Source organism: Sceloporus undulatus, unplaced genomic scaffold, assembly GCF_019175285.1.
Source record: "Sceloporus undulatus isolate JIND9_A2432 ecotype Alabama unplaced genomic scaffold, SceUnd_v1.1 scaffold_23, whole genome shotgun sequence".
Lineage (NCBI taxonomy): Eukaryota > Metazoa > Chordata > Lepidosauria > Squamata > Phrynosomatidae > Sceloporus > Sceloporus undulatus.
Window position 1 is genome coordinate 549,979 of NW_024802945.1, and position 14,017 is coordinate 563,995.

Here is a 14,017-nt window from a genome sequence, read left to right on the forward strand (position 1 = left end):
GCGGACACATAAGTTTACAAAGGTGTAGCTGGTTGTAACGTGCCAGTGTGGATGGATGGATAAGTAGGGCTCTGGCAATGGGCCCATTATTATTATTATTATTATTATTATTATTATTATTATTTCCCTACTCTATACCAAAGATTGCAGGGCAGCTTACAGATAACATTAAAACATAGTTTAAAACAATAATTTAAACAATTAAATTAAAACCATTCACTCCATTCCTCCATCCATCAACCACCTTGATTGTTATGTGCCTTCAAGCCATTTCTGACTTACAGAAACCATGAAGAGAAGCTACTGTATGGGTTTTCTTGGCAAGATTTGATGGGGGGGGGGTTGCCATTGGCCTTCCTTTGAGGCTGAGAGTGTGTGACATGCCCAACATTATAGATCAGGCTTTATAGATCATTACCAAGTAAAATGCTGGAGATGAGAAGGGCTGCTAAGTTCTTATCTGGTGACACATTATGGATCATTTGGGTCCAACCTGTTCCTGAAAAACTATTTGCTCATCCCATGCGCACCTCCATGGAATGAGCAAACTCAGGTACGGATGATAAAGGCTGCTTGCATGAATTTTAAAAAAGAGATCACTATGGAAAACTAAGCTTTCTGTTGTTGTTGTTTTTTTAATATACTCCCTATATTTGTAAACAGGAGCCTAAAAATGTATCTGCAGCTGGAGGCTGAGATAATTCATTCACAAGAGAGTTCAGTTCAGTTTGGCAGATTAATTGATTCAAGGATGCTATGGTTTTTCTTCATGCTTTTTAGTGTACAGTATGTTCACAGTGCCCTCTAGTGGGCAAAAGTCGCTGGTGCTATTGCATATCCCTAGTAGTCCTGTTGCATCTTTCAACAGGTAGTAGTGTTCAAGCCACAACTGGTCCATGAAGTTTCTTCCTTTCCCATCATTGTTATCACTAGATCATCATAATTAATTCTGCATTAATCTCTCTTATCAATATCTGCCAGGAATTCCATTTTGATTACCTCTTTTTTGTAAAGTGGGACAGTTGCAGGGTATGCCATTGTTTGCATCCATGTTCAATGCACATGTGCACACCCCACTATGCTGGGATGGATGACGCATCAAGCTGTCTTATTAAAACATGTAATCAGGCAACATTAAAACCAGAAAGTGTTAGAAGACTGAACAATTTATTAAATCAATTGAGATATAAAGTTGATCCAAAAGGGAACAGGTTTACAAATAGTGTGCTTAGCAGGTCTGAACTTCTTGCTGAGCCCTGACTGGCTTGTTTTCTGAAATTCTCAGAAACTTCCTCCTGTGTACTATTTTAATGTTTCCACATGGAAATCTGAACTATCATCATCATCATTGTTGTTATTATTATTAATGCCAGTACTGCAACCACAACATTGTGAGTTCAATCCCAGGGGGCTCCAAGTTTGACTTGGCCTTCCTCCTTTCGTAGGTCAGTAAAATGAGTACCCAGCTTGTTGGGGGAAATTAGCTTTCAGATTGTAAACTGCTTAGAGAGTGCTGAGTTTACTACGAAGTGGTGTAGACACGTAAATGCTATTGCTACTGATATTATTATGCCATGCACAGTCTTCACCTGCCTTTATCCGTCCTTCCTTCTTGTAGGTGTGGTTCAAGAACCGCCGCGCCAAATGTCGCCAGCAACAACAGCAAAGCAGCGGGCAGGCCAAGGCGCGTCCGGCAAAGAAGAAGACCTCTCCCGCCCGGGAGACCAGCTCAGAGACCAGCACCAATGGGCAGTACAGCCCACCGCCCACTGGCACTTCGGTGACGCCTAGCTCAAGTGCCAGTGCCACCGTCTCCATCTGGAGCCCAGCCTCCATCTCTCCAATCCCAGACCCCCTCTCCTCCTCCACCACCCCTTGCATGCAGCGCTCCACTGCCTACCCCATGACTTACACCCAGGCCCCTGGCTACACCCAGACCTATGCTGGCTCTACCTCCTACTTCAGCGGCCTTGACTGCAGCTCCTACCTGTCGCCCATGCACCCACAGCTGTCTGCGCCTGGAGCTGCCCTGAGCCCTATTGCCACCCAGACCATGGGCAGTCACTTGAGCCAGTCCCCGGCTTCTCTCTCCAGTCAGGGCTATGGTACAGCCGGGCTGGGCTTCAGCTCGGTGGATTGCTTGGACTACAAGGATCCGACGGGATCCTGGAAGATCAACTTCAATGCCAGCGACTGCTTGGATTACAAAGATCAGAGCTCTTGGAAGTTCCAGGTCTTGTGAAAGGGGGTCTGCATCAACACTCCTTTTAAAGAAGCTCCTCCTTCCTTTTGCATTTTAGCAGCTTGGGGCAGCCTCCTCTGTCCACGCTTGCATGAGATTCCTCACTTTTCTGCTCCTCTCTTGGCTTTCTGGACATTTTCCCCCTCTGCCTCCCTAGAGGAGAAATCTTTCTTTGGTCCTCCCTTGACCAATGTACACTGACTTTGGCACCGCTTTTGTTTTTCCTGTGCTGTTTCTGGAGGTTTTCATCCAGAGAAGATGGATCCACACAGAAGTTTAGGAACTCGCGATACAGCCTTAGCGCCATATGCTCAGGCCTTGGACATGTTATTCCCATAGTTGCTTTGCCTGGACTCTGGGACTGACCCACTCATGGCTCCCTCTTGTCAACGGGGATGGCATTGAAAATCATGGACTTTGAGAGAGCTGAGGCCTGAGATGGACATGACTGGCTGCAAGCACTAGAAGGACTGGGATATGGAGGCTGGTGTTTTCATCTGGCAGATTGGAGAAGGCATGTTCTACAGCTGGACAAGGAGCAGAGAAAAATTTGCAAGAGAGCTGGGTCTCAGCAGACGTGTTGCAATCTCTCTTTCTCTCTGGAACCATATTTAACATATAAACCTGGGTTAGAAGGAGCAACAGGAGGAATTGTTTTACCGAGTCGCAGAGCCGTTTCCACAATCTCCATCCTCTCCTCCAAATGTGGACTTGTGGCCACAAGGGGAGTCAAAATGGAGTCAGAAGGAAAGAGTGTCCCATGGGCCATTCATTGGCTTCTAGGATGGCTAAGGCAGTGGCTGTCAGCATCCAAGGTGTCTCTCCTCCATCAGCATCAGGCAAGGACAGACCACACTGTTAAGGGCAACTTGATAGCACAGGGCAGAACATCCGACTATTCCTCCCCTAGCAAAATAGGTGCAAGAGAACTGCTTGAGCAGACATTAAAAAGTTAAACGTTCTGTGATGCAAGAAGATAGTAAGCAGATCACTAGCTCAGTATTGTCTCCTCTGACTGGTGTCAGTTCTTAAGTTAAGACAGGAGGTTTTCCAGGTCCTACCTGGAGTTCTCAGAGATTAAACTTGGGATGTTCTTCAAACATATCCTCCTCCCTTGAGCCCTTTCCCAGCTTGAACAAAGGAAGCTGCCTTATACCAAGTCAAATGATCAGCCCTTTACGATTTTAGGGTTCTGACTAAAGGCCTGGTTTAAGTAGGAACACAGGAAAGAGTGTCATACTGACTCCAAAGTTTGCTCCGTCTGGCCCTGTATCTCAGTCATTCCCAAACTTTGGTTCTCCGGGTGCTTTGGCCTTCAATTCCTGGACTGTTAGCCAAGGTGACTGGGGCTTCTGGAAGTGGAAGTCCAAAACATCTGGGAGACCAAAGTTTGGGAAATGGTGCATATAACTTCTGCTCTGGCAGGGTTGCAGATAGAAGGAATTTCCTCATCTTACCTATAGATGTTGGGAATTGAACCTGGTACCTTCTGCATATTCCACCCCTTTCTACTGAGTCCATTTTGCACAGACTACCTTTGTACTTTGAACTCCTGTCTGCAGCAACTGAAGTTAGCTGAGGACAGAGAGGAAAAGTGGGAGGAGGCGAGAGAAAATGGCACAGTTTAAAACCAGCTGAAAAGAATGAGATGACGGAGAATTAATTGGGACTGTCCTTGCCAAAACTTTAGTTTTCTCACTTGTGTACAGATCCCAAAAACCAGTCATGGCCAGAGATGCTGGGGATTGTTCCAGGTTAGTGGAAAGGCTTTCTTAAAAGTCCAGAATATCTAGCATTCTGTATGATTGAACGTTGCTAATGGTCTGCTGGGTCTCTTCTCATAGGGCAAAACTTTTTAAAATTCAGATCCATATATCTCTAAAATTGTACTAAAATGCCATTTAAAAATAACTTTAAAAATAAATGAAATGTGTGGCTTTTTAGACCAGAAGAGGCAATAATATCCCCACTAGTTCATCCTAATGTTTAGGTGGACTTTCTTTTGCTGTAGCTTGAATCCATTGCTCCAGGTCCTAGTGTCTGGAACAGTAGAAAACAAGCTTGCTCCATCCTCAATAAGATATCCCTTCAAATGTTTAAACATGGCTATTATGGCATCCCCTTAACCTTCTCTTTCCCAGGCTAAACAGACCCAGCTCCTTAAGTGTCTCCTCATAAGGCTTCATGGTTTCCAGACCCTTCAGCATTTTGGTGCCCCTCCTTTGGACATGTTCCAGTTTCTCAACATCCTTTTGGAATTGTGGTGCCCAGAACTGGACACAGTATTCCAGGTGAGGTCTAACCAAAACAGAATAGAGCTATTACTTCAGTTGATCTAGGCACTATATTCCTATTGACACCGCCTAGAATCGTGTTGGCCTTTTTAGCTGCCGCATCACAGTGTTGACTCATGTTCGACTTGTGGTCTACTAGGACTCCTAGATCCTTTTCCATGTGCTGTTGTCAAGTCAGGTGTCACCCGTCCTAGATGTGTGCATCTCCCCAACAGGGAGAAATGTAGTACATTACATTTCTCCCTGTTGAAATTCATTTTGTTAGTTTTGTCCCAGCTTTCTAACCTGTTCAGGTCATTTTGAATTTTGATCCTGTCTTCTGGGGTATTAGCTAAGCCTCCTAATTTGGTGTCACCTGCAAATTTGATAAGTATTCTCCCTATTCCATCATCCAAGATTGTCTAACCCACATTTTACTAGCTTGTTTGCAATGATATAATGGGGAACCTTATTAAAAGCCTTACTGAAATCAAGATATAATACATCCACGAAATGAGATAAGATTAGTGTGGCATGACTAAAATCTAAAAAGGTGGAGTTACTCAGATGTCAAGATCTTTAAAATGGCAGTTTAAAATGCAAGACTATGCATGGCTACTCAGAAGTAAACAACTGCTTTTAAGGACAGGATAAAAGTGTTGAAATAAATGAATATGATTTAAAGTGGAAAAGCAACTAGAGACAGATTTTGTCTACTCAGAAGTAAAGGGTACTTTAAAGTGACAAAACAACTCAAGAAGAGGCAATTGATGCTGACTGCTCATCTACTCAGAAATAAAACTGATATTGTAAATGGCAAGTTAAAATGCAATGCAGAGCAATGCTTGTCTGTGCAGAAATAAAGGAGATTCCAGTTATCAAAGCAACTCAGGTAGATATATGTTTTTAAAAGAAATGTTTAAAATGCAACACAACTCTATGCATATATACTCAGAAGTAAAACTTAATGTTGTAGTTAGCTGCCATTACAATTTCTAAAAGCAACTCTTTCCAGGTTTTTAAAAATGCAACAGATATAGTAGTCACTTTTGAAGATCTGAACTTCGTTAGGGTTGTTATAAGTTGGAAATGACTTGAAGGCACACAATACCAACAAAGCATACAAACCAGCACTAGAACCATGAGATATTCCTCCTCCGCCATTTAGCAAGACCATGCCCTTGTAACTATAAAAGTAGCTAAAGCTTTACAATCAAACCCTAAAAAGAGTGAAAATATCTCTAATTTAATTTAACGCATAAGGTGACATAGGTGTGCTCTCATTACTGGGGAAAAGGTGCGAATTGCAAGTAACTCGCTGCTTGTAACTAGTTACTCCATGCTCTGTAAAGAGGAAAAGATAAAAGATGGACCCAACAATATGGGAGAGGATATCCATAGACAGTGATAGATCCTTTATGTACCCTGATTATACCTAGAGAGCTCTATATATCATTATAGAGTAGAGATTATAATCAAAGATCAAAGAAAGTGGGGTAGAAATTGCACTTTTGAAAAGAATGGAAACCTACATTTCACAGTGGATGAATTGCTCTTCCCAACCTAGGATGGTCTGCAAATCTGTCGATGCAGATTTGACAGTGACCGAAAGAAAAGGAGACCTGTTTCTACACTGTGAAAAGCTTCATTGCTATAGTGCAGACCAAGTGGTTGTTAAAGGGGGGTTCATACCTTTTGCAGATGAAAACCGGGGCGCATATGGCCAAGCAATATCAAAACGTGGTCAAGATGACCAATGTTCTTGGTAAGGTAGAAGACACAATCTGCTGCAGGTTGCTTTTGACTGAGCCGACTGGGAAGAGCAAGACTTTGCTCGATCCTTCCTACTGAGCACAAACTCTCTTCAAGTTTGCAACAGTTAGAGTAAGCCGATGGGGAATGTGGGAGGAATAAAGAGCATCTGGGACATTAGAAAAGCAGCTGGAAAAGTAGGATGGCAGAGGATGAATCGGGATTGTAGCTACTAAACTGGGACAGTTGGAGGGTATCAGACCAAGTGGTTTGTAAAGGCAGAGGAGCATCCCATCCTGGGGTCTTCCAGGTCAGTTGTCAACCCTTTCCCAGCTCAATGCCTCTCTATCACTGTCTCCTATCACCTTCATATAGGCCTGTTACAGACAGGCCAAAATAAAGCTGCTTCGAGTCACTTTGGAGGTATGGTATTTCAATGATGTATGCGTCCTAAGAGTCCAAAAGCCACACCAAAGCCACGCTCCTGTCCTAAGGACTGCAGTGCAGCTTTGGTGTGGCTTTTGGACCCTTAGGACTCATGCATCATTGAAATACCATACCTCCAAAGTGACTCGAAGCAGCTTTATTTTGGCCTGTCTGTAACAGGCCATAGTAAAACCATCCAGGTTGGGAAATTATTTGCCCTAGTATTTCATTCAGGTTTTGGATTCGGCCAAAACCTGAAGTAGAAAATGATCTATATTTTTATTCTGAACCAATTTTTTCGAAGCGTGTGCATTTTGAACAACGCTGATGTTTGCTTTATATAACGTTCAAAACAGAACAAAGACAACAGACTGGATTTTATTGCAGCGAGGCATATAATTTGGGGCAAGGTCTCACCTTTTCTAGTTATGTTTCCATTTCAAGCGAGGATTTGATAAGTATTTTGTAAGATGATGATTATGTCTCCTCCTGTCTGCATATAATAATTGAACTGAGCTTTTAACATTTTTAAAAGAGGTCTATTTTGTAAATGTTGTTAGAGCTTTCCTATTAGTCTAATTTTCTTAGGTGTTACAAAAATTTGGGGTTGTGGGAAAGAAACTACTGTCTCTTCGCTGTAGATGAGAAGCATTTCCTAGCAAGCTATTATTTTTTCCCTTCTTCTTCTGATGGCTCTCTCTATTTATTATCGTTTTAGTATGTGAAGCAATTTCCTGTACAGTTACAAAAAATTGTCGGTGGTTTTAAAAAAAGAGAAAAAATATTAAAATATTAAAAAAAATAATAGGTGGAAAGGAACGGTCTCTTTCTCTCTGTGTGTTTATTGCTGTTGTGCAATTCGGGCGTGCATTAAAAATAGATTTTGCAAAATTAGGACTATGATGTGAGTGAACGATGGGAAGGTGGGGTTGCTCCCGTCTGGAATGGGAAATCCTATTTATAGAGGCTGTTGGGTCCAATCTTGGAACAAGAGTAATAAATGAGTTCACCGTATAAAAGGGAGTACTAATCTAAGGCTGTTGGACTTTAAATGTCTCATGAGGCAACAGGACTCATGAATGCAATAGTAAAGTGGAATGCAATAGGAAAAGAGGGAAGGCTGCATATAGGTTGACCGATTCAAACAAAGAAGCCAGTGCCCTGAATTTGCAAGACCTGAGTTTGGAGGTTTCTCATTCATAAGGTCACCCTAAGTAATCTCAGAGTGAGAGCACTGTCTTGCAAGGTAGGGGTGTGTGTTAGGCTAGATTGTTTGAATGGCATACACCACATAATTGCGGGTGATGCTTAATGTATCACATTTAATAATATCAGTAGGAGCTACCCCTTGTAACATCACTAGGTTCTGCTTCCTTTGACATCACAAGGGATCTTCTTCTTAGGTCTTTGATCCTGCAATCTTGAGATAGGTTTGAGATAGTCCTGACCTACCAAGTCTGGATCTGCCATCAGGACTATCACACGCACATGGTATCATCCCTTTGATTGCAATATTTACCCTTTAAGCCATCAACTAAAATGCCACCCTATAAGCCAAAAAAGCTTTTGGTTTGAAATATTGCCACAGCCCAAGCCTAGCGCATACACGCAAAACCTGTGCAAATTGTAAGATCTTTCTGTTTGGCCTAACTCTGCAGGATGATGTTGCTAATAGGAAATTGTGGGATTTTTTGAACCATCCCAGAGTTTTAAAGGTTTTTAAAATGTATTTCACTGTGTGACTTTATAATAATATTGTCATATTCATTTTTATCCCGCTTTCCCCCTGATGCCAGTACTCAAGGCAAATTAAAACGTGCAAATTATTAAAATCAGTATACAGTAGATTAAAAACATACCCCCAAAAACTCTGTGTGTATCTGTATGTGTGTTATTTAAAATCAATTACTCTATAGAGTGAAAGCCATTTAAAATTCATTAGAGAAGGGACTATGACACATCAAGAAAACCATACCATTAAATGAAGCATGATTCTAACTCTTTGCATGTGCATAATTTTTAGCACATAGTTTATCCAGAATCAGAGTCTGGAGTCAGTTTAGATAGCAGTAAAATAATTTCTAAAACAGGATTGATAACTGTAGATTGTAATGCATAGAGTCAGCCCAGCTTGCCTTTTGCTTTGGAGGCTTTCGGTATTATCGAGAAGATCCTACAAAATTTGTTTGACCAAAGGGACAACAGTTGGATAAAACAATTATGCTGGATGCAGAGGTCCAAGGAATCAAAAGTGGGTTACAAGTGTGTATATCATTTGTCCCATTCTCTCTCGTTCAAAGAGTTTTGAAGCAGAAGACACTGGATGAAAGAAGACCATGAAAGCAGCCGCCAAACTGACCATCGAATCTCTCAACAAACACTTGAAAGGGTGCATCTACACTGCAGAAATGATGCAGTTGGATACTACTTTTAAGTGCTGTAGCTCCATCCTATGGAGCCTTGGGATTTCTTTAGTCTTCTCTGCCAAAGACTGCTGATGCTTCACAAAACTACCAGTGTCAGGATTTTGTAGGATGGAGCTATGGGAGTTATAATGGTGTCAAACTGCATCATTTGTACAGTGCAGATGCATCCAAAGTTTCCCACTGAAAGTCAAACCATGTTTCAGGACACAAATAAGCCTGAGGTTGCATGGGATAAGACTTGCGATCCTGCCCAGGTGGGTTTTCCAAGGCCTCTGCTGCCCTGTCCTAGCTTTGGAGAGTGCCTTCCTCTTGCCCTAGACTCAGCAACTGACCCGTCCCCAGCGCCACACGCGCACTCGCCATTTGTTATTTTTACTTATCTAATTTAGCAAATGCCCCAATCCTCTTAAGACCGCTGCTCCCCCCACTGCGCAGATTGGTAACTGAATTAGAAGGGATTAGGGAACCCGCTAAGGATGACAAATTGGTTCTTCAATGCCCGGTGACAGCTGCCCATGGTCATGCTGCCAGCCAAGTCCCCCTGGGTAACCTCCTTTAATTAAAGAGAACTACTGGGTCCATCCACCGAAGGGAAGCAGACGTCCAGATTAAAGATGCTGCCAGGCACAGGAATGGTTTAGTGGATGTTGGTCCAAAATGTAGACTAAATCAAGGGTGGGATGTATTGTATATGACTTCAGGAAGGACTACATGCTTCCAAGGATCCTGATTTGGAAGGGGCAGTCCCCATTAATCCTTTGCTGTCCCAATTCATCAGCTGCTTTTCAAATGTCCTAGTTTCCTCCTGCTTTCCCCCTTTGACCACAACTTACTTCAACTAATGTATTTTAACAATATGAAGTCGGTCCCACAGGTATATATATACCCCCACGCACTTCCATGCCACCACTCTGAAGATGCCAGCCAGAGTTGCAGGCAAAGCATCAAGAATAAATTCTTCCAGAACGTGGGCATATGGCCCAAAATTCTCACAGAAAACTATGGTATTTTACATGTTGTACCCTGCCTTGAGTAATAATAATAGTTGTAAAATGAATACAAAGTATGAAAGTCATTGGCACCCTGTTAACTCAGCAGCTATTGGCACCCTGTAGACTCAGTTGAACCCTCCCACCTTAGACTCTGGAGATCAGGGTTTGATTCCCAGCTCTGCCACTGAATGACTCTGAGCAAGTCACACTCTCTCAGCCTTAGAGGAAGGCAATGGCAAACCTCCTCTGAACCAATCATGCCATTAAAACCCTACAATAGGTTTGCTTTAGGGTCACCATAAGCCAGGAGCAACGTGAAGGCATGCAACAACCAGAAAATATCTGATAATGTTGCCTACTGTAAATCCTCTTCATGCAAATTTGGGCGCATGGAATTCGTTTTAACAAAACAACAGTGCAAACCTGCACTCCTTAACTATTGCATGATCCATCATGAAGACCGGCTCACACACATATTGCTCTTGATACCTCCCAGATGGACATATCAAAATAATAAGTTAAGAAACCTAAGGGGAAACAACAGATGCATACTTTGTGTATTTCTTAACTTATTATTTTACTTTTAAATTGTTTTTATAAGTAATTAATAATCACTGTTTAGTATATCCAGGTTGTAAGGCCAGGATTCCACTGAGAGATTTCTGGTACAACCAAAATAGATTGACAGATCTTTTGGGTTCCCATACTTTTTAAAGCAACATTGAATAAATTTGGAAGTTTAAAAAGAAACCTCTGCCCTGACTGCCCTTATGTTCATCTAGCCTCATGGGTTCTTGGTTTTTCAAACAGGGATATTAATGGGTTACCAGTGACTAGTTATCTGTGCCGAACTAGTGGCCATTGGAGATTTATGTTTTGAGTCCTTAAGCCCTAGTATCTCTGATGTTGATTTCTATTTCTGTATACAAGGCGTATATGACTCACGAGTAGATAATGGATTAAATTGCTCTGATTAGAGGGCTTGAGGTTTCTAGTAAAAAGTGGACCCCATAAACTTTTGGTCTGCTGCACCTGCAGAAATGGCAAATCTCTGTCCCAAGAAAATTCCAGTCCAGAAACCAGTCCAGATGTTAATGCAATTAGTTCTTTTGATTAATCGCTGTCAAGTTGGGTTTAATTTATGATGACCCTATGATCGAGAGACCTCCAAGGCTGTATCCACACTGCAGAATTAATCCAGCTGGAAACCGCATTAACTGCCATGGAGCAATGCTATGGAATCCTGGGATTTGTAGTCCTGTGAGAGATTTTAAGTCTCCTCTACCAGAGTGAATGCCGAAATGTTAGCCTGCCTGATCCAATGGCCAGTAGCGCTCCAAGAAATTTGGGGAGGCACACTTAGCTAATTTGGGGGGGAAATAAGAAAGCAGACTCTCCAACTGTCACCAAATTATGCCAAGAAAACCTTGCGACAGGCTTGCCTTACAGTTCCCATAAGTTGGAAACAACAACAATATGATTGAAACAGATTCTGGACCGTTGCTGCCCGCCACAAAACAAACACAACGGGCGTTTTTATAAAGTGCATCATAAAGTAACTTGTATTCTGGGCAGCATGATACTTTTACTGAGGAACGCAATTCCCTAAAATCAATATATATTGTTTTATTTTGCTTTTTGGGAGGACGACTTCTTGTCAGTCGCCGCTTCAACGGTCTGCACCATGCGATAATAATTTTTACTGTCCTTTATGACGTTTGGAAAACCCGTCAACCTTGTCGAAGAGAAACTTTGCCCATAGATTGTGTGTGTGTATTTTTGGTGTGTATGTGAAAGAAGAAGTGCAGTGGGCCCTTGGTATCTGCTGGGGTTTGTTCCAGGTCCTTAATGGATACCAAAATAGATATGAAAGCTCATGCTGCCAACTTCTTTATTTCAGTTTGCCTCAAAGATGCTGCAAGATCTCTTTACATACTGATTATGCAGGCTTTAACATGGCCATATCTTTGTATTCTTTCACCCCATTCGTCTCAAAGGTGCTACAAGATCTCTCTACATACTGATTCTGCAGACTAACACGACTATATCTTTGAATTCTACCCAATTCTGTGTATGTTCAGGACCCACTAAGTACAACGGAAAGCAAAATGTTGTCCCGTCAATAAAACGGCAAAACCAGGCTTTGCTTTTTGGAATGCATATATTTGGTAAAACATTTGCAAGCCACGGCTGCTTGAATCCACAATCCAGAAGAAAGAGATGCTTAGCCCACCCAAATCAAGGAGGGCAAAAAAGGTCCAAGCGTGTTGCTGGCAGGATGTGTTTCTTGAACGAAGATGGAAATACGAGGCATGTGTGTGTGTATATGTGTGTGTTGGGGTCAGAAAATTTAATCTTCAAACCTGTCAGCAGGTTTTAAAGCAGAAAAGTAGACAGGCAGATTGGATGTTAATCTGCCTTGATCCCCCAGAGACAGATGGGCGGAGGAGACCTTGCAAAGGTGAAGCCAGGAGGAGGAAGAAGGAAGGCGGCAGAGAGGCACCCAGTGTCTGTCCACCCGCTTTGCCAAACCCAGCCAAGCCGGGGAGGCGGAAGGAGGAAAAAGGGAGCTGGGGGGCAGGCAGGCTTGCAGGGCAGCAGATGAGGGGAAACAAGGCTAAGCTCGGTTTAAACATTTCTAATGAGAACTAGATAAGGAGAGTGAGGGAGGCCCAGGTCTGACAGCTACGCCTAGCAGCAGGAGAGAGGCTGGCCTTCTGTGACTCCGGGGCCCAGAGGTCCAGCTGCCACTGTGGGTTGGTGGCACTATGGCGGGGTTGGCAAAGATGCCTCCCTCTTGCTCTTGTCGACTTGCCGCTCCCAGCATCATCCCTCGCAACGTTGACTAGGGCTGTGCGGGTTTGCCATCGAACCATAGGTGGAAGGTGTTGGAACGCTTTGATTATTCGCAGATTTGACTCCTATGTTCTCTCTAGGCATCTCTAGGTCAGATCTGCACAACTTAGCAGTAGGAAGGGGCCAACATTAAAATAGGGGTCTGAACAGACAGGCCAAACTAAAGCTGCTTCGGGTCACTTTGGAGGTATGCTGTTTAAATGATGCATGCATCCTAAGAGTCCAAAAGCCGTACTAATGCCACTCTCCAGTCCTAAGGACTGTAGCACAGCTTTGGCACAGCTTCTGGCCTCTTAAGATGCATGCATCATTTAAACAGAACACCTCCAAAGTGCCCTGAAGCAGCTTTATTTTGGCCTGTCTGTTTGGGCCCTAGGTTAACTTCTTCAGGCTGCAGATAGGTTTTAATTAAATATTCATTAATTATTCATTAATAATAATTGATATTAATTCCATCCTCGTCTGCCTGGCCCTTTCCTCAAGAGAAAGCCGAGCAGCGGAGGAGCATTGCAAGTGTTCACTCATCCTCCACCTTGCCCTCTCCTCTGGAGAAAATCAAACAACAGAAGAGCCTTGTAGGACAAATATTTGCCCATCCTACTTCTCCGCAATCAAAACATCCCCGAGAGATGGCCATCCAGCCTCTGTCTCTATTGCAGTGGTCCCCCAAACTCTGCTCTTTAAGGGATTTTGGACTCCAGCTCCCAGAATCCCAAACTATTGGCTGACATGGCTGAGGCTTCTGGGAGCTGAAGTCCAAAACCCCTTAAAAGAGCACAGTTTGGAGACCACTGATATACAGGATCTATTTTAAACATATGATTTAAATCAGTCCCCCCCCCAAAAAAAAAACTGTGCTCTTTGAGGGATTTTGGACTCCAGCTGCCAGAAGCCTCAGCCATGTTGGCCAATAGTCTGGGATTCTGGGAGCTAGAGTCCAAAATCCCCCAAAGATTATTTCTGCAGTGCGTTTGCCATTGAAAAATTATGGCGACTCTAACCCATAGGGTTTTCTTGGCCATATTTGTTCAGAGGAGGTTTGCCATTGCC

At 42.9% G+C, this 14,017-nt stretch overlaps 1 protein-coding gene across 3 annotated transcripts in view; it reads left to right on the forward strand.

Moving 5' to 3' along the window:
- Positions 1-4,304, forward strand: part of LOC121917538 (homeobox protein otx5) — a 48,100-nt gene extending 43,796 nt beyond the window's left edge. For all 3 annotated transcript variants that reach the window (XM_042443584.1, XM_042443582.1, XM_042443583.1), the window contains one exon: positions 1,619-4,304. In XM_042443584.1, the coding sequence (XP_042299518.1) occupies positions 1,619-2,242 (624 nt within the window). In that variant the 3' untranslated portion in view covers positions 2,243-4,304. The remainder of the gene's footprint in view (positions 1-1,618) is intronic.
- The last annotated feature ends 9,713 nt before the right edge of the window (positions 4,305-14,017 follow it).